The sequence below is a fragment of the Buteo buteo genome, chromosome 14 (assembly GCF_964188355.1).
Source record: "Buteo buteo chromosome 14, bButBut1.hap1.1, whole genome shotgun sequence".
NCBI lineage: Eukaryota > Metazoa > Chordata > Aves > Accipitriformes > Accipitridae > Buteo > Buteo buteo.
Window position 1 is genome coordinate 4,982,742 of NC_134184.1, and position 24,334 is coordinate 5,007,075.

Here is a 24,334-nt window from a genome sequence, read left to right on the forward strand (position 1 = left end):
GTGCTGTACTGACTCATTTGCTCAAAGCTAATGTGTCTTTACTGACCCGCGTAATCCTAATAATAAATTATATTTGAAGAGCACCAGCATGTACTTCTGAGGAACAAATTAAATTTAAGACAACTTTCATTTTAGGGAAAACAAATTTGGTAAAGGGACAGTGTGTCAGTTACAGATGCCTGGGACTGATTTAATTACTTGTTGTTATGGAAATACAGTGTGAATTGGGGTAGGCATAACCATTAATATTGCTCAGAAAGACCTCCATCTCTTTGATGTCCAAGTGACCTAAGTAAATATAAGAGAAGGCACTGATTATTTTGATTTTTTAGTAGTAACAACTGGTAGCTGAGACCTAATGGCCTCAGGTTTGCTGTACCTGAAAGATTGAGCAGTTCATTTTATGGTTTACTATATGCTATAAATTACATGCCGTACACACTGTGTTCTTTGGAGATTGATTTCTAAGGGTTGTTTTAAATAAGCTTAGGATTTTCATTAAAATGCACCAAAAGATGTAGGCAGGAGACAATTCACTGTACGTTTATATTTCTGAAGATTGGTCTAGGAATTATGACCTTTCTGTAAGTGATATTTTACATCAACTTGTTGCATCAAATTTTGTCTATTATATGCGGTTATATGATCATATAAATTCTGAAGAAGTCTTGTTCATTTTAAGTAATCTTTCTGCCCTACAAAATTCTTTAGGTAGGCTAAAAATTTATGTAATTTTATTTTAATGCATGTTTGCTCTACCTCTTAACATCATAATTGTAAACACGCATTTTGTAGAAGGTGGGCTGAGAAAATACTGAGCATGGAAAGAGCATGACTCTTTTCAAAGAAAGTACTAATTGCTAGTTGCATTTTATTTATGGTTCCAAGTTGCCAGAAAGAAGTAGATAAACCACAAAAATGTGATCTAAATAGTGACGGCACTTTTAACTATAAGAGACCCCATTTTATTTCATAAAATAAGGGTGCACAGTGAGGTTTTTTTGTAGATTTAGGCAGTTCTGTGGCCATCAATCTTTCTAAGATGATAACAGTTTGTGTAGAGATTTTCTTACTCAGCATTGAAACTACCAAAACGTTGCCACGTTTTTTCTTAGGACTCACAGGTATAGAATCATGCAGTAATTCTACCTGAAGAGGGAAGAAAACTCAAATCAAACAAAAAAGCCCAGCCCAAACCCCTAGGCTTGATACTGGAAAATACCTGTCTTGTTTCTACTGATGTCCCACTCAACAGTGTTCTGCATGTTAGGTGTACTTGTTGTATAGGAACCCCATTCATTTCAGGTTGATATTTTGTTTGGTTTTAATAGTATCTTCAAAAGCAACCCCCAAATATGAACTGTTCAATTGTACAAAGGAAACATATTCTTTTAACATGCAGTTTTAGGTTCTGGTACTTTGCTGTGTATCACCTTGAACTGCTGTTCTTTCTCACTCTTCCCCTGCAAAAACATGAAGTAAGGTTCATAGCTTATGAACTACTGGAGTGACTTTTTATGACAGATTTTTGTTGTTGTCTCCACATTTCCTGTTAAAAAAGACATTTCGACTTTTAGAACTAACCTCACTGTCACCTTCCCTGTGACATGAAAGAAAAAGGAGCAGAATTCACCTCTTGTTTGCATGTATCCTTATTCCTGAACATGGCTTCTTGATTTCTTAAATATAAAATAAATTATTTTGCTAGCTTTTTTCTGTCTTACTGGGTAAAGTAATAAATGGAACTTGAATTCAGATATTTTCTACTTATGAGATCTGATAAAAAGATGTATTTCTGGGTGCAGCAAAATTATTTTTATAGCAAGAATTTTGTAGTATTCTTAAAAATACTTCATTACTCTCCAACAGAGACTGAGTTACAAGAATATCATGGGACACTGGCACACCCACCAACAGAATTATTGATTTTTGTTATTTCATTAATGAGTGCTGTTGATATTTATACAGGGATCTTTTTCAACCTTAATATCTTCTTTTTTTTTTTAAATATTTTTTAAAAATAGAACTAGAGACTTTGGAGCACAGTTCAAACACAAAGGTAGCAAATTGTGTAATCATCTCTTTATGCAGGGCCTTGACAATGACTTGTTCTGCCTAGGAACGTTGCATTCAATATAGTTCAAAAAACTACTTAAATAACAAAGTATTCAGAGCACTTGGATGTTTTGATTTGAGTTTTTAGAAAGAAAAGACATAATGTCTGTACAGTTAAACCAGTTTTTGTTAATGTCAACTTCTTCAGCCTCACATTACCTGTCATTAAGTCCCCTCAGACAAAAGACAGAATCTTTATTAAAGATTGTAAGATGTAGAGAAATAAAAGAGGCTCTCCAGTACCAAAAAGCTGAAGAGAACTTACTGACCAATACTGGTCAGAATATACAAAATCATGGGTGAAGATAATATAGATGGTGAGTGGAAAGGAGGAAATTGTGAATGTAGAGGAAATATTTTAAGCTAATTGGCAAACTACCTAAAAGCAAGGGAAAACAGTTCTGATTGTGGAAACTTAAAAACATGGAGAGTAAGATTGTGAAGTCTGAAAGAGCTGAGATTTGAAGTTGCTGATGAGCAAGAGAAAGAAAAGAAGCATGGATGAGAATTTCTAGAATGGCAAAAGGCAAAGGAGTTATTAAAAAAAAAAATGGTCACAGAGCAGCAAAATCTGGTTTGTTTTTTTCAAGGCAGAAAAGAGTCTGCTAATGCAGTTACTATATGTGAACTAGCTGGTGTCTGCTTCAGAAAGAAAGATAGATAAAATTAAAGGATTCCCTTCTGTTCTTAGCTTCTGTTGTCAAGTTTATGGTAGTATAGAAAAATGTTAGTGCATTATACTTACAAACTTTTATACATGTGATTTTTGTCATCAAAGACTGCCTTGCTTGAATTTTAATAACATACTCTAATATTTTCTTTTAACCAAATGCTCTTTTTTTCCCCGCTCATTCTAAAAAGTTCAGAAAAATCTTGAATTTAAAGAAAATGTTACTTTCAATGGCAAATGAGAAAATTTGAAAGCTTTGTCTCTCCTTTCCCTGTCAGGTTATTTATATCTCATCTAAAGTAGGTTTTCTGATACATTTTAGTGTTATAAATCATATTGAATATTGTATCTGAATTTGTTTCTAGCTGTTGCGAAACCAGAGATTTTCTGCTTCCTTTCATCATGCAGTTGAAACAGTTGTTAACATGCTAATGCCACACATCACTCAGAAGTACAGAGACAATCCAGAGGCTTCAAAAAATGCAAACCATAGCCTTGCTGCCTTTATAAAAGTAGGTACACAAGCGACTTGGACTCTGTGTTTACTTTTTCAGTAATACTTCTTCATGGATTTTGAAGAATCTTAAAGCCAATTCTTATAAAACTGAATATGCATAAAGTTTTTTAAATATAATTCTATGTCCAAGTTAAAATGCATTGAAGTATAATTTGCATATTCTGTAACCAAGAAGACATCCATTCAAAAGTTTGATATTTTGAAAAATTAATTTATATTTTATCCAAAAGGTATTTTTATTTTTCTCTTAAAATATCATCTAGGTTACTTTCTAATGCTACTAAAGCTTCATACATTAAGTAGTGTTTTATTTGCATGTATTTTATGTAGACAGACTTTCAGCATCTTTCCATTTTCAGCCAATAAGATGCAGTAGGGAGAAAAAAGGATCAGAAATAAAATGGCAGATAAAGCTGCTAGTGGCATGTCATTTCTGTTTCTGTCAATATAAAGTTCTTCTCTCCAAACTGCTTTTTATTTGCAATTTGTGTACATTCTGTAATCTAAGGGAAAATTTGGTATTCATATGTGTATACATATATTTAGTTTGCTTGTTTTATTGTTTTTTATATTCAAACTGAAATATCAATATTGTGTTTGGAAAATAGACTTATTAGATACAGAAATACAAATACTGAGCACTGAGACAGTACTAATCAATTCTATCTTGGTTTTGCTTGTTTTCCCCAGAGGTGTTTTACTTTTATGGATAGAGGCTTTGTTTTCAAGCAGATCAATAACTACATCAGCTGCTTTGCCCCAGGAGATCCGAAGGTACTCAGTGTTTTTAAACAAACTATGTTTAGAAGTTGCCTCTTCTTGATGTATGTGGATAGAGTCCTCCATTAAGTCTTCAGACTTCTTCCTGGTTACATTAGAAGCCTAGAACATCTATTTTTTTTCCCCCATCAAATCACTTTTTCATATTTTGATTCCCATCTTCAGGTGCAACTTTACCACCCTACAGTGTGCGTATTGTGAAAGTGATGGTGGGTAGGGGTGCAACACTAAGCAGAAATTTTAAGCATGAATGTGAGAGAGGCTAAAGTTGGAAGAGTTGATACCTGATAAGTTTCTGTACATTTACTTTAGTGGTGAAAGCATGTACCAGATGTCTGAAGAATTTCTTCTGTGGGTCCAATCTTTTCTTAAATCAATACATAATATGCTAGTAAACCTAAATAACTTTGGACAATGGGAAAGTAAATAGAACAATATCCAGTTGTCAAGTATGAATTATGCTGGAATTACTTTATACTGACATATGGAACTTTGACAGGTCTATATCCCTCATACTGCAAGACTGAGAGAAAATCACCCTTTTGTGTTAAAAGCTGTTTTTAATGTGTTATTCAAATCACTGCATCAGTTGTTTAATTTATACTTTAAAATTATTTTTGCAGACTCTTTTTGAATTCAAATTTGAATTTCTCCGTGTAGTCTGTAATCATGAGCACTACATACCTTTGAATCTACCAATGCCATTTGGAAAAGGCAGAGTTCAGAGATACCAAGGTAAATTCTTCTGAAGAAGTGTATGGTATATTTCTTAGATGTCACCTTTTTATTATTAGACTTGTAGACTGTGTAACTTCAGGTCTATGAGAAGTTGGAAACCTTGAAATTGTCAAATAGAAGTCTAAAGTTATAATCCTTTCATTTAAAATTAAAGGAGTAGTTTAGGTGGCAGAGTAATCTATCCAAAGTATCTAGTCATTGAAAGATATGGTAAACTACATCCTTGACTCTGCCTCCCTTTCCTGCTGATTATTAAGTTTACTTTTTTTCATGAGTTAGCTTCTAATTCACTCACTGCAGAAGCCTGCAACACTCCTGTAGGTAGGTGTGCAGTGTAAGGCTTGGTGTGCTTTGTACTTTTCATATACCCTGTTCAGGTTAAAAGGGACTTCAGTAGGTCTGTAGTCCAACTTCCTGCTCAGGTCACCTCAGGCCTTCCCTTCTCCAGGTGGAACAAGCCCAGTTCCCTCAGTTTCTCCTGATAGGGTGTGTGCTCCAGCCCTCTAACTACCTTGGTGGTCCTTCACTGAACTCACTCAAGATCATTCTTGTACTAGAAGGCCCGAATATTACGCATGGTATTACAGATATGTCTAACATGTCAAGTAAAAGGGAATAAACACTTCCCTTGATATACTGGCTAAGATCCTGTTGATACAGCCCAGTATGCTGTTAGCCTTCATTGTTGCCAGGATGCCATGCTAGCTCCTGTTGAAGCTACTGTCCACCTGGACCTCTAGGTGTTTTTCAGCAGAGCCGCTCTCAAGCTAGTCATTCCACAGCTGGTACCGTTGCAGGAAGTTCATCCATTCCAGGTGCAGAATTTTGCATTTGTCCTTGTTGAATTTAATTGATGTTTCTGTTGACAATTCCTGTAGAACCTAGATTCTTCTGAAATGCAGCCATGCCCTTAGGCATATGGACTGTACCCCATCCACAAACTTGATGAGGGTGCACTCCATCTCATCTTTGAGGTCATTGATGAAGTAGCATTAAGTAAGATAGACTCTGGGAAACTCCTTTTGTAGCTGGTCTCCAAGCAGAGTAGAAACCGTTAACCACCAACCTTTGAGCCCAATAATCCCCCAAGTTCTTTTGCACTTTTAGCTGTCTATTCACACAGACTGTAATGTCTCAGTTTGGATACAATGATCATGTGGACATCTGCTATTCTCCCCTTAGCCACAGATCTGATGAGTTCATTGTAAAAGAGACGTTAGTCAACCATGGTTTACCCTGAGTAAATCTGTCCTGGCTGTTCCCAGTCACACTCTTCTCCTTCACTTGCCAAAAAATGGCTTCCAAGAGGACTTGCTCCATGACTTTTCCAAGGACCAAAGTGGGGCCTGTAGTTTTTTGAAGATGTGTGCAATGTCTACCTTCAGTCATTGCAAGGTCCCAATTATGGGAGACCCGTGATCACCATGGCTTAACAAAGGTGATAGTGAGTGGTCTTCCAGTGTTTATTGGCTAACTCTTAGCATCTCATCTGCTGCTGTGGATTTGCTTGACTGGAGGTGTCTCGGGAGATCCCTGACCCGATCTTCATCCACTGCTGGTAATTCTCTTTCCTGAAGCTAGTCTCTAGACTCTTAAGGCCTGGGAGCCATGGCAGTGAAGGATAAGGTAACAAAGGTATGGAGTACCTTCAGCCTTACCCAAGCCCACTGTCTCTAAATCACACCCCCATTCAGCAAACATCCCATGTTTTCGTTGTTTGGGCTTTTAATGCAAATGTAGTGGTAGAAGCTGTTCTTGTTACCATTGATCTCCGTTACCAGTTTCAGCTGAGTTTTGTCTTTCCTGGCACTATCCCTGCATACTTGACCAATGCTTCTATATTCCTCTTCTGTAGCTTGTTCTTGCTTCCACTTCGTGTGCGTCCTTTTTTTTTTGTTTGTTTTCACTGAAGCTCAGTCATGAATGCCCTGTTTAGCCCAGCTGGGCTCCTGGTACATCTAGCCTTGTGCCAAAACAAATACTACATTAGCTATTGCATTTGTGGGTGTGAAGACATTATCAATTTCTTCCAGACATTGAACTACAGCAGACATCAAAAAGTAGAGATGAGGAAGGTGCTTTTGCAAGTACACCTGCCTAACATTTGTATTTTTGTAGATTAGGTTACTTTTTTTCTGAAATATTTATTCAGTAGACTCTGCTGGCTTAGTAAACTTGAGTATAACTAACTAACACTTTCATCAAGGTGGCAGAACAAGATTTGGGACTAAGAGCTGGACAGCTGCATAGAGCTTGTTTCTGTCTTTGGCTTTTTCAGCCTTCAGGAGTGTCTTGGATAACAACACTGCATAAACATTTCCACAGAAAAGGGACTGTGACTTGTTGGTTTAGGAATCCTAAGAAAAGAGCAAAACTAGAGAACATAGTGTTTCAGATTACACAATAAAGAAAAGTGTGAAATGCTGCTCGCTGGTGAACTAGGAGTTTGGCCAGGAAAGAAGACCTTTATCAGAAGTGTTTCTGGCTCTGTTTTGCTGTCTCAAGCAAAAGAGATCTCGGGTGATGTGGTTAGCTCTAAAGTGTGTTGTAGGAAGGCCTGTAGAATGTCTGTGCTGTCTTACCTATGGTTCTGACTTAATGGATTCCATTACTAGGAGAGCTCTTCGAAAAATGAAAGTGCTTTGAGATTAGCATCTGGTTCTTGATTACTGTATTGAACAATGACAGCAAATATGAGAAACTCTTGGACACCTCCTCAGCTGGAATTTGAAACTTATATACGTTCTAATAAATAAGATCTTCAAGCTAAAGTTTCTCATAAGCTGTCATGTATTCAGTACATAAATGAACTGGATTATTTTATTGCAGAAAAAATACTTCTAGTGGAGCAGTTTGACTTTGCTGTGTCAGATGTGCTGGGGTTTTGTGTGTGTATGTATCTATATATCTATATGGGGCTTAGTATAGATTTACAGTTAGTTACTACTAGAAATACTTCATGGAATAAAATTGCATTGCAGTGGTTTATGCACAAATGTTCAAATAAAATGTTCTTTAATTCTACTTATATTGCAATTAACACTGAATATGTAAATATGTCTGGGAAATATAGTATTGTTTAATTGTAGCAGAAAAATTGCTTACTGTATTACAATGCAGGTCTAATTTCCATAGATTCATTTAAGTAATCTTGTTTAAATATTATTGTATCCTTTTGTGTTCTGATATATGTAGAAGGAATTGCTTAATTTGGACACCTGTGTTGCAAATGCAGTCTCTTCATTACACTTCTACTACATGCTGCAAATTTTTTTGGACCATTTTCTTAGACAATATCAATTAAGCATGATAACAGTTGTTAGCAGGCTTTATACTCTATATTCGTAATAGATACATGTGTAAGATAATGAAGAAGGAACTTAAAACTGCAGTACAGAAAGCTAAAATTTCTTAATCCATGTTTTCCTTGCTTTCCTTCAAATTTACTAACCTAGGAGTGAACCACAGTCTAAAAATAAAATTCTACTTATACCATACAACTAAATTCCTGAAAGGTAAAATGTGCACAACCTTTGTGGACTGTGTGTGTTCTCAGTGCCTGAATATAGATTTAAAATTTGAATTTGGAGTTATGAGATGCTGATCCAGGCAAATTTAATAGGAACACTTTTGAATATTGAACAGTATTTAAATTTTTTTTTTTAAAGTATTTAGATTTCTCCAGTTCTGTTGGCTGAATATACAGCATCATCTGTTTAATAAATGCATCATTATGCAGTGAATTGGGCTAGGGATATATGAATAACTATGATGTATATATTCATATATATAATATATAAAATTTGTCAATAATGTTGGAAACATTTTAGTTCAGCCTTAAGTTAATTGCTAAATTGATTTAAGTAATACCATTCCTTACATAGAACTTGTACTTTACTTCCAGACCTTCACCTGGACTATTCATTAACCGATGAGTTCTGTAAAAATCACTTCTTAGTGGGACTGCTTCTAAGGGAGGTGGGCAATGCATTACAAGAGTTCAGAGATGTGCGGCAGATTGCTATTAGTGTGCTCAAGAATTTGATGATAAAGCATACTTTTGATGACAGATATGCTTCCAGGGTAAGTGTATTGCTATGCTAGTAGTACAAAATAATAAAGATTAACTGTGCACGCATACAGGAAGTTTTTTCTTTCACAAAAAACTTGTTAATTTCCTGCAATGATATTTCTGTTCAGGCTGTGGTGAAAATATGTATGAAAATTGTATCAAAATCAATCTGCAAATCCCATATTTTTACCAAATGAAAGCATGAAGCACCTTTTAACATTACTACACATGTTTATTACATTTTAGCACAGTGTAATCTTAACTGCTGTCCTTAAAGTAATCAGATTTTTACGAATGTTTTTAAAGCTCTCATTTTCATTAAACATGAGCTCTTATTATTTGGCAGCTGTCCTTCCCTAACCTATTATTTGTAAAATAAGTATAAGCAAGCTACAAGTCATTGTAGTAAATTTTGAGTGATTTTTAATTTTCCTGACTTCAACAGCTGTGCTGTGGAAAAGCCATAAAATCTTAATGGAAGATATCATTAATGTGTCAAGCTAACATAATATTAGTTTACTTGATTAATCTTGGCTAAAATCACATTAATTTAGGGGTTTTTCTGCATTATATTGAAACAGTAAATAAAATGTACTGACCTTCTCTAACTTATAATGACATATAGTGATGATCACTGCTTTTGCCATTTATGAACTTATGAATGCTTGACAAATATTTATTAAATACTCTTTTTTTTGTAATTCAGGAGTGAATAGCTTAAAATAATTGGTGATTAAAAATTACATCTGTCATTTGTTAATGAACTGTTACACTCTGTTTAGAGCCATCAAGCAAGAATAGCCACTATGTATTTGCCACTCTTTGGACTACTCATAGAGAATGTTCAGCGAATCAATGTTAAAGATGTGTCTCCATTTCCTGTTAACTCTTCCAGCAATGTGAGTGGCCATTTTTATTTGGTATTCTGAATTATTTTTATTGTAATTTATTGGTAATGTGTATATGAAACACTGCATACTTCTGGCAAACAAAGAGTCTCATAAGCTTCAGAATTCTGCGAGTTTGTTCTCCTTGCTTTTTCTGAGCTTAAAATCTTAGTTAACCTTTAAGGTTTTGGCTGCAGTTTCTCTTGTCCAGCTAAGTTATGCTTAACAAGGTAATTAGCTAGTTTGGTCCTACATACAGGTTACAGTGCCCTTATTGATCTCTACTTGAACCTCTGAAGATTTTTGGAGAATGCTAGGCCACACAGATTGCCACAGCATCATTCTAATGCCATGTGATTATACTGCCAAGTAACAGCTTGCTGCTTCTGTATCTCTGGTGCATGTGCCTATATTTTAATACAAGCTGTAGACCACACCGGACTGGACCTGCTACATCTTTGAGTGGTCTAAGAGCATCCAAAGAAGCTGAAGAAACAGTGTATTTGCAATAAAAAATACCAGTTGTTTCTGCAATTTCATGGTTTTCCATTTGTATCTATTACCCAGTTTTGATACAATTTCTGAGAGGAGTTTTCATTAAATTGTCTCTTTTTTTTTTTTTTTTCACCCTCAAAAAATACATTTCTTATTAGTCTGCCTGCCAGTTTGTATAAACAGTTTGCCTCTATTCTTATAGATCCTGGCATTGGAGGCACTTGCACATACTTCATTTTTATGCAAGAGGATACTCCTCCGACATTTAACACAGAGAATTAGTTATGTTTGCTAAAATCCCAACAGATTCAGTAGTTGCTGTTGCTGTTCAGCAGAAAAGATTGTATATTGGTGGTAGATTTTTTTGGTTTTAAATCTTATTTTTCAATTCAATCCAACACTGAAGTAAATGGACCACAAAAAAAAAAAAAAGGTTAATTTTCTATAAATTAGAGAAGAATTTTTAACCTTAAAGGAGTGTGCTTTTGGAACAGCTGTGGTGTAAGAGGGCTACAGGAGAATGAATTCAAATGGAATTTGTGGAGATGTATATTGATATATTAGAGTTGCATGCAATTATTGAATCGAAGACTTAAATTATTCATGTATTTTATTTTTGTCCATATCTTGCTGTGTTCCATTTGGTATTAAGAAATAAATTCACAATACCCTTCCAACAAGAGAAATGTTTGGGTGTTTGAAATAAAAGCAACTTTGGTCTTTTGGAAATATCTGTTTTATAGCATTTAAAATTCAATGGAATATTCATTTCTTCAGTGTTTCCTGAGGTATCTTAAGTTATAGACTATCCCAAGCTTGTGCAAATACCTGAACATCTCATTCCATGCTTTTGAGCATATTTAATAGAAATTAAAATTTAAGGCAGAAATATTTAACAAATAGTGCTCTAGAAGATAAAGTATGTCGTATTCACTAAGTCCATAGTGTTGGAAAACAATAATCACATTTTCCTATCTTTTCCAAACAGAGTGCAAAGGATGATGCACTTAATTTGCCAACTGCAAGTCAGCTAGTAACACCGCAAAAATCAGGAAACACGTTGGATAACAATCTTCCTAAAGATCTCTTTGGTGTTATCTCTGGCATTGGTAAGCACTTTAAAAAGAAAATAAAATAATTTAAAAAAGAACCAGTTTCTTTTTTCATTTGTTACCAGAAATAATTGTTGTGTGTCTAGCTTTGGTTGCTTTCTGCTTATATACTTGAACATTACTGCTACTTTCATTAACAAAACCCTAATGCAATCAACTGTTGAGCGTGGGTCAGAATTCACAGTCTGTGCATGGAATATTTCTTTTGGGATCTTTTTGGCCTTGCTTTTCTTTTTGAAACTAAACCTATTTCCTGAAGAGAGCTGCTTTTTCCCCCATCAAAGGTGATAGTTCTTGTCTTGCTGCAGAGAAATAGGAGACAAGGCTAGCCTTAGTCACTTATGGCAGGAGTGCATAATCCACAATTTTGTACGTGATGTTAGAGACCACCTCGAAGTGGAGTACTGCTTGTGCACACCTGTGGGCATCCTCCTGTCTGTCATCTTAATGTGTTTTTCTATTTGTTGTTGTTTTCTGCTGTAATTAGTGTAATGTCACTAATTAAAAAAAAAAGAGATGAAAAATGGGAGAGTTTTTTTAAATATACATGCTTCTTCATGTATGTGTGTATGTATTGCTACATATGTCTCTTACGCATGTGTGTATGTAGTTGTACATACATACGTTGCTGAAACACTAGAATAAGTTTGTCTTCATTAAAAGTAACTAAATGGAATTAATTATTTGCCTTCTTAAAAATATATATACATATATGGTGGGTTTAGAAGTCTGGCTAAAATATGGAGTGACTTTTTTCAGTATATGCATTGTCTGAGAATTTTATATTGTTTTGGGTTTTTCTTTTTAGCTTCCCCATACACCACATCAACTCCAAATATTAATAGTGTGAGGAATGCTGACTCAAGAGGCTCTCTAATAAGTACAGACTCGGGAAACAGTATCCCAGAAAGACAGAGTGACAAGAGTAATTCTCTTGACAAGGTAAAAAAAAAAAAAAAAAAAAAAAACAAAAATAAAAAATCCTAAGTGTATTCCTAAAATTTCATCTTAATTCTCATAGGAGTTAACTTCTCTGATCCCCATTGGGAATGGGCTTTCTAGAGTAACTGTAGAGCAGTATTTCACTAAGTTTTTCTTTTGTAAAATAATTATCATATGAACTCTTTGCATTGCATTTATTAAGCTGTTTTGCAGAAAATGCAAATAGGTTTTTCAATGTAGAGACATAAGCAAGCAGTTGTTATTTTCTTTGCCAGAGAAAGGTACTAGATGAAATGTATTGAATTTCACTTGAAAGAACTGAATTTTAGTTAGGACAGCTTCTTTGATTTTGTGGAGACCTTCACTCCATCCTGTTCTATACACAATATATGTAGCATTTTTAGAATGTTGAAAAAACAGTTGCTGTGCTTTTCTTTTATATTAGTTTGACTTTTCTAAATCATTTCACTTTAAAGCTGTTACAAATTAGGAGCTCTGGCTGCAGTAGCTGTGAGGTATTCAGTCTTGTCTTTCTAGAGCTTGTGTTGATACTGATCACGTTTCATTTTCTTAGATCTTGTTGTGCAAGTCACAACATGTTAACTTTTTCCCCTTGACTCTGACATGCCTTCGTGTGGCAGAGAGAGAAGCTTCTCAGAAGGCACTCTGCTCATGCTATGCGCCCTAATGGAGAAGAAGAAGAAAATTCTCACCCTGCAAAGAAAAACCGTGTTACTATGGATTTTTCACTTCTGACAATTCCAGCTTTGCCAGAGAATATTTTGCATGCTGCTTTCTCTCTTCAGTCACAAGAAGTATTTGGTTTTTGTGCTCCATATAGTTAAGCTTCTGAGTGAAGTGTGTGATCAGTAGTTTTGCCACTTCTTTGCAACAGTTGAATCTGAAGCCAAATACGTACCATGTAACCATGTAAAATACCTTTAAATGCCAAACCTGGAATAGTTCATGTACATCATTTAAGCATAAAAATCCAATCAGCTTAAATATCAGCAGAATTTGAGTCTTAGGGTCGTCAATATAAATAGAACTAAAAAAAATCTTCTTTGACATTGACCACGTAAAGAAAGAAGTATCTTATGCATACACTGTTGCTAAATGGCAATGCTGTCATCTATTACTTAGTTGTCATGTTGTTAATTACTAATGTGTAGTGTTTTTACCAAGTAAAAGGGTTTTCAAAGGAGTCAACATCCTTTGAAAATTCTACTCTGGTCTGCCAGTTTAGGTAATACAGGATTTATGTTTTGCATGCTGTTGGTATTTTCCCTGAATAATATTTAATCCTGGCTTCTTATTTGTTGCTTTCCAAACTTTCTTTCTAGTAGCTCAGTTGTACAGTGCACGTTATCTTCGAGTTTTTGCTCATTGCTTGATACCATTACTGAAGAGCCATGTTTTTGTTCTAATTTTCTTTCAGAATAACCTGTAGAACTATACTTGTGGAATCAGAATTGGCTGGAAGTATATCAGTTTCTATTTTAATATGTGCATACTTTATGGGTTATTGACATGTTTTTAAATTAAGCTTACAAGTAGCTATAGTCATAGTTTTATCTATGTACATGTTCAACTATTTTACAGGGAATATTATTTAGTGCTCTGGACAGTATCCAAAAGTCTAGGAAACTCAAATTCTGTTTCTGCTCTGCCACTCATTAATTGCCTGCTCTATTTCAGTATCCATAAAGCTTTATAGTAGCACCTCCTTGTTCACCAGAGATATTTAAAAGATAAACAGTTTATGAAGTCTTTAGAACCTACAATAATCAGGCTTATATAGGTGTCCATTTCCTCCTAAATTACAGTAACTTCTGGCTAGTATTAATTATGGTTTCACATTCAGTTTCACAGCCATTGAATGGATGTGCAGGTATGTGACAGATTTACACAGATTGTTTTAGGGCAGCCATTCTTTCCATTATTTACATGGAATGCGTTAAAGGGCTTAGCAGTCAATTGATGTGTATGCTGTAAAATGTTCCCTCATAGATTAGTATGTCTCCTGCTTTCTGTGAGGAGTGTTCCTGGAAGGGTTGTTCTACCCTTGAGGTATTGGCATTTCTTGCTTTGTGAAATCAAGTGCTTTTCTCCCTTGAGTCTGTTTTATTTTTTTCTAATTTTGGTATGAATTATTTCTTCCAACACTGGTACATGTCCTTAAGAAGGTCATGGAGCCAAGATGATCCAACTTTCTTGTAGAAACCAAAATGTTGCACAGATCAATTGTACCAGACTGTTGACTTTACAGAAAACTTATTAAATGTCTGGTTCATTTTCCATTCACGTAAGTGGCCTCATATTGGAAGTGAGTATTAGGCACTGAAAAGGCCATAATTTATCCTTTAAACAAAAATCTGTATAGTATTATCTGTAAAAGCCTCAGACTGAGGATTTTGTAACACTTGATTGTGTGGAAATTATTCTTTTACAGATAAGTCTTTGCCTAAAGTTCAATTTATATATTCTCACAGTTTTATTTTTTCCTTTCTTTTGTGGTACACGCTTTGAAATATCAGTTATGGTTTTTTTTTTTTCTTTTTGGACAGACTTTAGTATTGAGCATTGCTGATTAACTCACCACAAGTGTAGGAGTTGTATAAACAAATTAAGCAGGGAGAAAGATTCCGTCCTACCTTTTTTTAGGCAAGGGCAAGTTACTTACCAGTAGTTAATCTTCCAGAATGGATATTATTGCCATTCACATATGTTTTCCTTGAGGTTCTTACATCTTTAAATGGAAAGAATTTTGTAGTTCGGCATAAAGTCTCTTCAAAATCAAAGGACCATATATGTATCACCGAACAGTAGCATTTATTTTTAAAGTATTTCATCTGAGCAGAAGGGGCATGGCTGATTTCTACAATGTGGGTATCTATGTATAATTAACTTGATTATTAATCACTGTTAGGTAACTTTTCCTCTTACTCCTTCCTTTGGGGGGAGGGAGGGGAAGTAAAAATCCTACAAAGAAGGAAATAAAAAAACAGAGGTAAAGAAGCTTGATTTGGTATACTTCATGTGTGTAATGTGTGTTTTAGTGACCTGTCTCTACATGAAACATTTTTGTCTCCATTCTGAGATCCTTTTTCTGTTGCAGGAATTAATAAGGCAATTTAAAACATTTTAGTTTATTATTAGTTTAAGAACTCTTCAGGCAAAATATGTCTGTTTTCTTTTCAGAACCAACAGAGCAGCACTTTAGGAAGTTCTGTAGTTCGATATGACAAACTTGACCAAGCAGAGATCAAAAGCCTGCTCATGTGTTTCCTTCATATTTTAAGAAGTATGTCAGAAGGTAGGTAATTCCACCTAGTTTTCATAAGTTTGAAATCACGTCTTGCATTTATGCCTGTGATTTTAATACCTTTTCAAAATCAGCAGAATATTTTAGGTGTAGGTACCATGTTGTGCTGTGTTTTACAAATATGTGTGATTGATCAAATTAAACTCTTGACTGAAACCTTGTAAGCATTAAATACCCATTATTCCTTCAAATTGTGAGGCTAACTAAAGGACTCAGTAAGAAAGTGAGTATTTGTGTATGAATGTACAGTCCAGTTTGGAAAATGGAGGTGAAGAGTAGTTCATTGATCAGTAGAAGAGTCTCGGGCTAGTCCATTCCTCCATTCTGCAGAACTTCTTATATGACAGGGAACCAAATGATTTGGTTGCTGTGTATTTTTCCATTTCTGGAATGGGGATATTAGTGCTTCTTCATTCTCCTGGGATGGTTGTGAGATGATCCATTGAATTTTTGAAAGAGTGATATTATCCTGGAGAAGGTTGTGGAGGTATAAAAATACTGCATGAATAGCAAATCTTAATTTTTTACTAGGATCATACAACTCAGAATCATCCCTCTCCTTGATCAATATTTAAAAAAGAGGACAAGTCCCTTTTGGTAAAAACATTGAATTTTTTAGTTTGCGCTAAACATATCAAAAGTAGTTACTTTATTTTCCGTGCCTATTTTGATGTTAATTTCTAAAAATCAAGTTTAGGTAGTACTCGAACTCCAATTTATTACACCGCTTAATCAAGAATGAGAATTGAAAGGTTAATAAATATTCAATATCTTGTCACACCATTAGATTTTCATGGAATTACAGCAATATTATTTTATGTATTTTAATTACAAAGAATAATAAAACTCAATAATATCTTTTTCAGTATTTTACGCTTTGAAATATGTAAAAATTAGTCAGGATTTCTAGGAAATTGAAGTTAAAATTTACAAAAGCACAGTGGGGATTGTTTTGATCTCAATTCTCCTGGAAAAGAATAAGTGTCAAATAAACTTTGATGAACTTTGCCACACATCTTTGTAAAAATTTTTAATTTGTTGTCTACTTTTGAACACTTTTGGCAAAAGAGACCAGGTCTTGGCTATGTAACTACAAGCTTTGTAAAAAATATATATCCATTTTTGAAACCTCTGCAAATAAAGAAAGTCTGAAAACTGTGCTGAAAAACTATGCATAGTAAAGCACTGTAAATTAAAAAAGAAGAAATCATAAATTTGAATTTAAAAAATGTCGAGACCAATCTATAAAGCAGCCGGTTATAGGACTAACAGTCTATAAAGTTTTGAAGTCTTATATTTTTAGAACACTGTAGTCATTACTGACTACACAATTATTACTATTTAAAATATGAAATTGTGGATATTAGGGATTAATTAAAAGCATATTGTAGAAACTCATTTGGAGAATCGATATGTGCATTTGTATAATCAGCTTCAAGCAAAACTTTAAATAGTAACAGTTATCTGTACTCCACAAGCCATTTTTAGAGTCTCTGAATCCTCATTATCTGAAAACTAAGAACTGATGTTAACTCTTCTAGTTAATATTTTTGTGTATTTGCTGCCTTTGTCTTGTTTTTAATATTTTTCATTTTCCTAGATGCATTGTTTACATACTGGAACAAGGCTACAAAATCTGAACTCATGGACTTTTTCACTATTACAGAGTAAGAGTTTTGTTGAGCTTGTCATAAAATCATACGTTTCACTATGCTGTTAAAAATGTGAGTGTGGATATAAGTGTGTATATATGGTTTTTATTTATTTGTTTGAAAAAAATAATGCCATCTTGGTCTGTTTAGAAGTTCTTAACTGGATGCGTGCAATTACATGTCTGTCCAATTCCATGATCGTTTCTGGAATTAGGCTATACAGAAGTGATCTCAGGAAGTTCCTAAACAGCGAGTAGCGCTCAGAATATTGCTATGCTCATGGAAGAGGAACCAACTGTTTTGTTACCTGTCTGCATTAAAATGCATCTTGTAAGGTGGACTGCTGAAACTATATGGTTGCATATCAAAATTGATTGAATCGCATAACTTCAGAAACAAAGGGATATGAACCATCCTCCTAGCATTCCTCTTGTGTCTTCTGCCATTCTGTAAGGGAAAAGATAGTGGATCAATCCAGTGTTTGTTATCAATGGCTACACTCCATCCTTATGCACACTTAGTGTGTTTGTTCACAAGAATTAGCTGATACATTAATAAAAAGTGAAGAAGGCACTGTTTGCTTGAAGTGGTGTGCCACAGAAGCCTTTCTGCTTGCACTCGTTGTTTCACGGGACTGCTTTCCTTTGTTTCTGTAGTAGAGGGTCAATCAATGTAATATCAGTCATTAATTGTGTTATGGAATGTGCTACTCAAGGTCTATTTTAGGAATATATTATAGATGGTGTTTTAACTCATCATTTGAGTACATCTGGCATGATATTGATTGTACCAGAGACAGAACTGAACAAGTAAATGAGCCTACTTAGTAGACTCTCTGAAGCCTGAGGCGTAAACTGTACAGAATCAGTGGTGAACAGTGGTTTGCCATTAGATACTTCTCATTTAGGGGCTGGATGGGATTGGTTTGTGATCAAACCAGTAATCTCAAATTTAGTAATTATCAAAGAAGATTTTCATCACAATAGCAGTATATAGAATACAGAATAAAATTTCCATCTCTTTAGTACTATGGATGATATCACAGTTCCTTAAACTGGAGCAGGAACAAGGCTCATAAAAGTCTACTTCTTCCCATTCTAGGAGTATTTTGCCAATGCAAATAATGTTTCTTTTGATGATGATTTTTATTAATACAGGTCATTACAGTAGTTTCTCATTACCTCAGTAAGACAGTTTTTCTGGTAGGTAGGTACTTGCCATACAAAGAACTTTTTCTGAAAAACTTAGAAACTGAAAAAGACAAGAAGATACCAGAAAGGGGAATTGAGGTTGGTTTTCAAATAGAGTGACAAGTTTGGGGGAGGCAAACACCATTCTGACTCCACAGTTTGGAAACAGCTAATCTCCTTACGGTCTGGGTACAAAATGGAGCTGAGTGGAAGAAACTATATGCCAGTCTTTCTCCTCATTCACAACTGGCACATGGAAGAGAAAGCCTGAAAACTGGCTTTCAGTTTGGATTTATGCTTTAAAGAACTTTTAGAATATTTTTAGCCAAGGGAGAAGGGAATTTGCATTAAATGTTCTGAATTATCAGGATAATTACTTACAGTGGGAAAAGAGTCAAATAAAATCATTATTACAGTCTCTATTCACACCATTTTTCATGATTTGAAAGTGTGACTTCTCATTTGTTAGTCATCAGTGTTGTGTACTTACCAGTGAAGACAAGCAGAGGCACCTGGCAAATTGAGTTATACTTTCAACTTTCTTGCTGGATCTGAACCAGTAGTATTATGATTCTTTAAAATATAACATCATATTGAAGTATAGAATTTTTAAATGAAAAATTATTGGGGGGGATTTGCCTTTATCATCATCTTACTGTAAAAGCAGATTCCCTTTAGAAAATAGTTCTGTCAGAAACTGTTGTTTTTATCCTGGAATCTGGAGACCTTAAAAAAAAAAGCACCCAACAAAATAAAAAACCCCAACCTGTAACCAAGAGAGTTTAGGCCAAGGGGAGAAAAAAGCAAAATGTATTGCCCTTATTTTGAACCCTTATACACATTTTGCAAAATACGTTGAATATATGTAATGTCTGGTTATCTCTTTGCTTCTGCCCTTCAGGTTACTTTTCCTGGATTGCTGCTCATCTGTAAATAACTGTAACTGTGGGCCTCATTTCACATAATGAAATTTTGTCTGTGATAGTTGAGGCTAAACATTTCTTCTCTATAAATACTAAAAATCTATACAAGATGAAGCACTTGAATTCACTGTTTACAGTTTTCCAGGGTGTTTTGTTTTTTCACCATTTGGCCCTTCTTTGTTGTCACTGTTAGGCTCACACTAGCTGTTGTGATTCAGAGTGTTGAGATAGGTCTGCTCTGGAGGCAGCCTGATGAACCTTTTGCTATTAATCCCCATTTGCCCAAAACAGCAACATCTGTGATTCATTTCAGAAGAGCCATGTTTACCTTTTCTTGGCTTTGGGACTGGAAGGGGATTTTAAGGGTGGGAGGAATAAAGAAATAGTTGAATAATTCCAGCGTACATAAATCTAGAAGAGATTGTTTCAAGTGTTGCTTCTCTGACTTCTGTGTTCTCTGCAGAGTATGCTTACATCAGTTCCAGTACATGGGAAAACGATACATAGCCAGGTACTGTGTGGAATTTAAATTTTGCTGTCTTGTTCACTAAGAATAATAGTGTGTACAATATGCCTTGAATCTCTATTACAAATAAATTGCATGAGTAGAACAGTTATTGTGAAATGATACACAACATTTTGAAGTAACCGGTTACTATATTAACAAATCTGTATCCTGTCTGAAAGTTGGGTATCTGTTTCAGAATGTGTGTGTTGTGTTTATTATCAATTATTTCAAAATCCACCCCTTAAATGCTGTCTTTTACAGCATTTTTTTCTTGAAATAGTGTCTCTGGGGAAGAAATTGTATGATTTGTTTTGTTTATTTGCTTGGCCATAAAACCATGTCCATTGAAATGTTTTAGAAATTTTATATATAGTGTTTTTGCTGGAAGGTAAGTAGTGAACATTCCAACGCTGCTGTTTTTCAATTTGAAGTCTGAAGTACCATTAGATACCTGTACATTCCCACTGAAGGCTCATTAGGAAAAATCTGTGGGAGTCAGAAACACATACTAAATTATTTGAATATCTTTGCATTAATGTGGTCTTTAATTCAAAGTAGTTTTTTAATAGAGTAAAATATAGCAACTTGTTTAGGCCTTACACTGTGGTTGCAATTATAATACTGTTATAATTAAACCCGTGGGGTTGAAATACTGGCCTTCTTGAACTCAGTTATTGCTGACTTTGGACAGTAAAGCGTTCTAACTAAAATGTTAGCTTTTTGGGGTTTTAATTTAGATTTAATGGTATGTGAATCTCTTTCTACAAACAACAAACGACTATCTCATTGGAGGTTTTTCAGAAAAACATCTCATCTCTGTTCACACACCCTAAAAAGACCAAAGGCCAAAATAAATCTGGTTTTCTTAAGGTTTTGATTGTAACCTTTGTGTTTAAATGTATTTCAAACTCTGGGTTTAGAGGAGTCTGCCATTTTCAGGCTTTTTGTAAAAATTCTTCAAACTAATTTGTTTGACTAGTTTGTAGAGAAGACTACCACACTTCCTTTTTGTTTACTGATCACCTAGTCTGTCTACTGCATGTTAACGCTAAAAACGTTAAGCTATAGAAAGAAATCATCTGGTGTTCTGCAGAGGTACTGCATTTTCCCAGTAAATGTAGCTTTCTAGTCTTTCACATTGTCATTACACTGAAGTATATCACAATCAATGCACGTACTCTTAAAATACACAAATGACAGAGAATGAAAGGGAACAGGGAATTCTGTAATTCAAGCACTGGTTTTCATTTTTCATCAGCTCTGGTGGTGGTACACAATAGGAAGTTAGCCTGTACTGATTGCTAACACAGATCACTTTTCTGTTTTCTTCACTTGATTGCTGCAAGTTTAACAAAGTATATGGCTCTTCTCCCTTCCTGCTTGGGTAAGATGTACATGATAATACCTCGTTAATTCCTGCTCTCCTGTTGCATGTATGCTTTCTAATTTTACCACTGTGTGTCCTTCTAACTTTTTTCTAAAATTTTTACAATCAAAATAGAGGATTTGGTTTTGGGTTCTGAATATTTTCAGAATATTTATGTTCTCAAATATTTATGTTTCCAAAAGCTCTGAAGTAAATTTAGCACTTCAAGAGCAACTGCTTGTGTGCTTTTGCTTTCATGCTTTGAGGTTTTAAGAAAGAGTTTGCTGTGATGCTTTTTTTAAACTACCTATTTTTGTTTTATAAATAAAACAGTAAATAGGTTGCATTGTAATTCTTTCTATAAAACTTCATGTGCTTAACTAACACTTCCTGTCTTGCTGCAGTTTGACATGTCTAACTTTTGCTTCTATCCCATTTCACCCATCTTGCAGGAACCAGGAGGGGTTGGGATCCATAGTTCATGATCGAAAATCTCAGACATTGCCTGTTTCCCGTAACAGAACAGGAATGATGCATGCCAGATTGCAGCAGCTGAGCAGCCTGGATAACTCTCTCACTTTTAACCACAGTAAGTCTCATGACATGACATGATAACATTTGTCATCCTCAACCAGTACCACAACACCAGAGACGGGTCCCAGAGCCACACCAGTGCATTTCAATGACTTTTATTGTTCTAGGTCTAACGAATAGCTGGAATCAGTCGATGGTCTGTTCCCTGCTTTATGATAGAACAATCAATGCTGGCTGATGCCATAACATGGAGCATGGTTAACTACAGTGTATTTTACAATTGTATTTTAATTTTTTTTTAATTATATGCACTTCAACATTGTGCTGCACACAGTTACAAAGTTTACTTATTTTTTCCTGTTTGCTTTATTAAGTTTCATTTTTTTTCCCCCACTTGGTCTTATAAATGATTAGTCTAAAAGTAAAAATATGCAATCTGACCATATCTCCATGTTTTGACATCCCCTAAGGAGAAATAAGTTTCTTAGAATTTCTACAGAGATTGTGAGGGCCATGATTTGGTTTGTCTAGAAGTGAAAAAGCGTCCAATAATGCAGTGATTTTTCTGTTTTCAGTGTGAGAAAGATATCAAGTATTCTTGGAATTTCTGTAGACAATGGTAAGATTTAATCAGGTTGAAGTCAGCTTGTATAAGACTGCTGTATTGAAAACTAAATCTGCTTGTGGCCTGTCTTTTTAAATACGCTGCTCTTAAATTGCAAAATATACTGTATGTAAAGTATTCTGAAGCACCATTTTTCAATTTTCAGCTTCAAAAAACAGTGAAACTGGTTGACTAATCCAGTAAAATACAACACTGGTACTGAAAAGAATTGTGTGCAGTAAAGCAATTATTTGAGTTAACTGCCTGTTCACTGTGTTCATCCTTTTATTTCCCAAAGCATATCTAACTGTCCCTTAAAATCTTTTGGCTCATTATCTGTAACATAAAGCAACAGTTAGCCTAATTGCACAAGACTTACCACATAGTCTAGTGGAAAAAAAAAAAACAACAAACTAAAAACAAAACCACCAAACCTCTCTGTAAATGCATTATCATGCCTGTTCAAATATAAGAAATGCAATCCTTTGATTTAAAAAATGTCAGAAAACTATATAGCTGTGCAAATTACTTTTTTTCTCTTGTAATCAGTCTGCTACTGCTGTATCATAATAATTTCTAGATGTTTTTGTTACTCTAAAGAAAGAGCTTTTACACTATGTGACTACACATTCAGTAAGGTAAAATACTTTGTAGATAAAGACTGTGTTTTTTTAAAAAAAAAATCTCTGGGAAATAAATAACATGGGTGTTTCTGGGCCCTGTGCAAAGAGTTTTCATACTTCCAGAACTTGACAAAGTTTACTGGTTTTTAGGAACCAATGAGCTGAAAGATTTTAATAAATGCATGCTTATGTAAAAAGAAACTTTCTTTTCCTTTCCATCTGAAGAAAATTATGAAGGAAGGTATCTCATTTAGATAACTGTGTAAAGTGCTAATGTTTGGGTTTTTTTAATGTTAGACATTCAATGAATATCAGGATATTACACCTTGTATTGACCAAGGTTTTATAAAGTGAAAATATGTTGCTGTAAAAGCCATGTCAAATGTGAAGTTGATTTTTATATCTTTGGTCTTGTTGTTGTCTAACTTTTAGTTTTGTTTAGTTGTCAGTCTGCCTGTATCATGTATACAAAGTAGTTCTTGGAACTTGAATGAATCTTGTAGGTATCCTGTATGGGGTACATCCAGGAAGGGTGTATCTGGTGGAAATAGTTGCTTTACTTGTTTCTAAAATCGTGATTCCTTGGCACGATTGTTGTCTATAAATGTAAATTATAAACTTAATTTCTCCCTTTATGAGCATTTAAGCAAGAAATAGAACTGAAGTAATGGTGTAAGTGATATTTCACATCTCTGAGGAATTTCAGCATAGTTTTGTGCTTTATTATGAAAGAAATTAGGCCCTTTGTTCAAATTTCTAGAGCATTTCAATACAAACTGCAAGAATGTAGATTTATGTGTATTGTTGGGGCTAGAGGAGAGGAGGATGCTCAGTAGAATAGTGACATTCAAACATACTGAAATACAAGAGATATATCCTGATCTGTAATAGCAGTATATGATCGTTGCCAAATTCGTAGTCATTAGATACTATTCCATTTTCAGTGTTCTTAGACAGTTTTAAATCCAGTTACTCTGCAGTAGTGTGAATGTATGGGTGCATGTTCATGTGTGTGGCCAGGCAGATGTCCGTGTTGTATGTGGTAATTGTAGTTCCACAGTTTCGTTTTAAGTTACATGTGAAAAATAGAATCCAGTATGTTAGTTATACATGAAGAATACAGTCTTAGATTCTCTAAAATACTAGCAAATTGAAACAATGATAGTTTTTAGCATGCATATGGAAAAAGTACTGCTAAATCAGTCTTTTAACTCAGCCAAATTGAGTATTCCTTTAAGTTTACATCCTGCCCAAAACTTTTGTCTCTAGTAATAATGTGGG

General features: G+C 34.6%; 1 protein-coding gene across 9 annotated transcripts in view; it reads left to right on the forward strand.

Annotated features, from left to right (window-relative positions):
- DOCK9 (dedicator of cytokinesis 9) overlaps window positions 1–24,334 on the forward strand; it is a 134,248-nt gene that overhangs the window by 81,218 nt on the left and 28,696 nt on the right. For 6 of the 9 annotated variants that reach the window (XM_075045930.1, XM_075045936.1, XM_075045929.1 and 3 more), the window contains exons 28-38: window positions 3,151–3,297; window positions 3,993–4,076; window positions 4,706–4,817; window positions 8,725–8,903; window positions 9,675–9,791; window positions 11,263–11,383; window positions 12,195–12,328; window positions 15,530–15,644; window positions 17,254–17,320; window positions 19,882–19,929; window positions 21,745–21,881. In XM_075045930.1, coding sequence (XP_074902031.1) covers window positions 3,151–3,297; window positions 3,993–4,076; window positions 4,706–4,817; window positions 8,725–8,903; window positions 9,675–9,791; window positions 11,263–11,383; window positions 12,195–12,328; window positions 15,530–15,644; window positions 17,254–17,320; window positions 19,882–19,929; window positions 21,745–21,881 — 1,261 coding nt within the window. Of the gene's footprint in view, window positions 1–3,150; window positions 3,298–3,992; window positions 4,077–4,705; window positions 4,818–8,724; window positions 8,904–9,674; window positions 9,792–11,262; window positions 11,384–12,194; window positions 12,329–15,529; window positions 15,645–17,253; window positions 17,321–19,881; window positions 19,930–21,744; window positions 21,882–22,401; window positions 22,446–24,334 lie in introns of all 9 variants that reach the window. The other 3 variants (XM_075045933.1, XM_075045932.1, XM_075045934.1) reach the window with 1 other exon arrangement.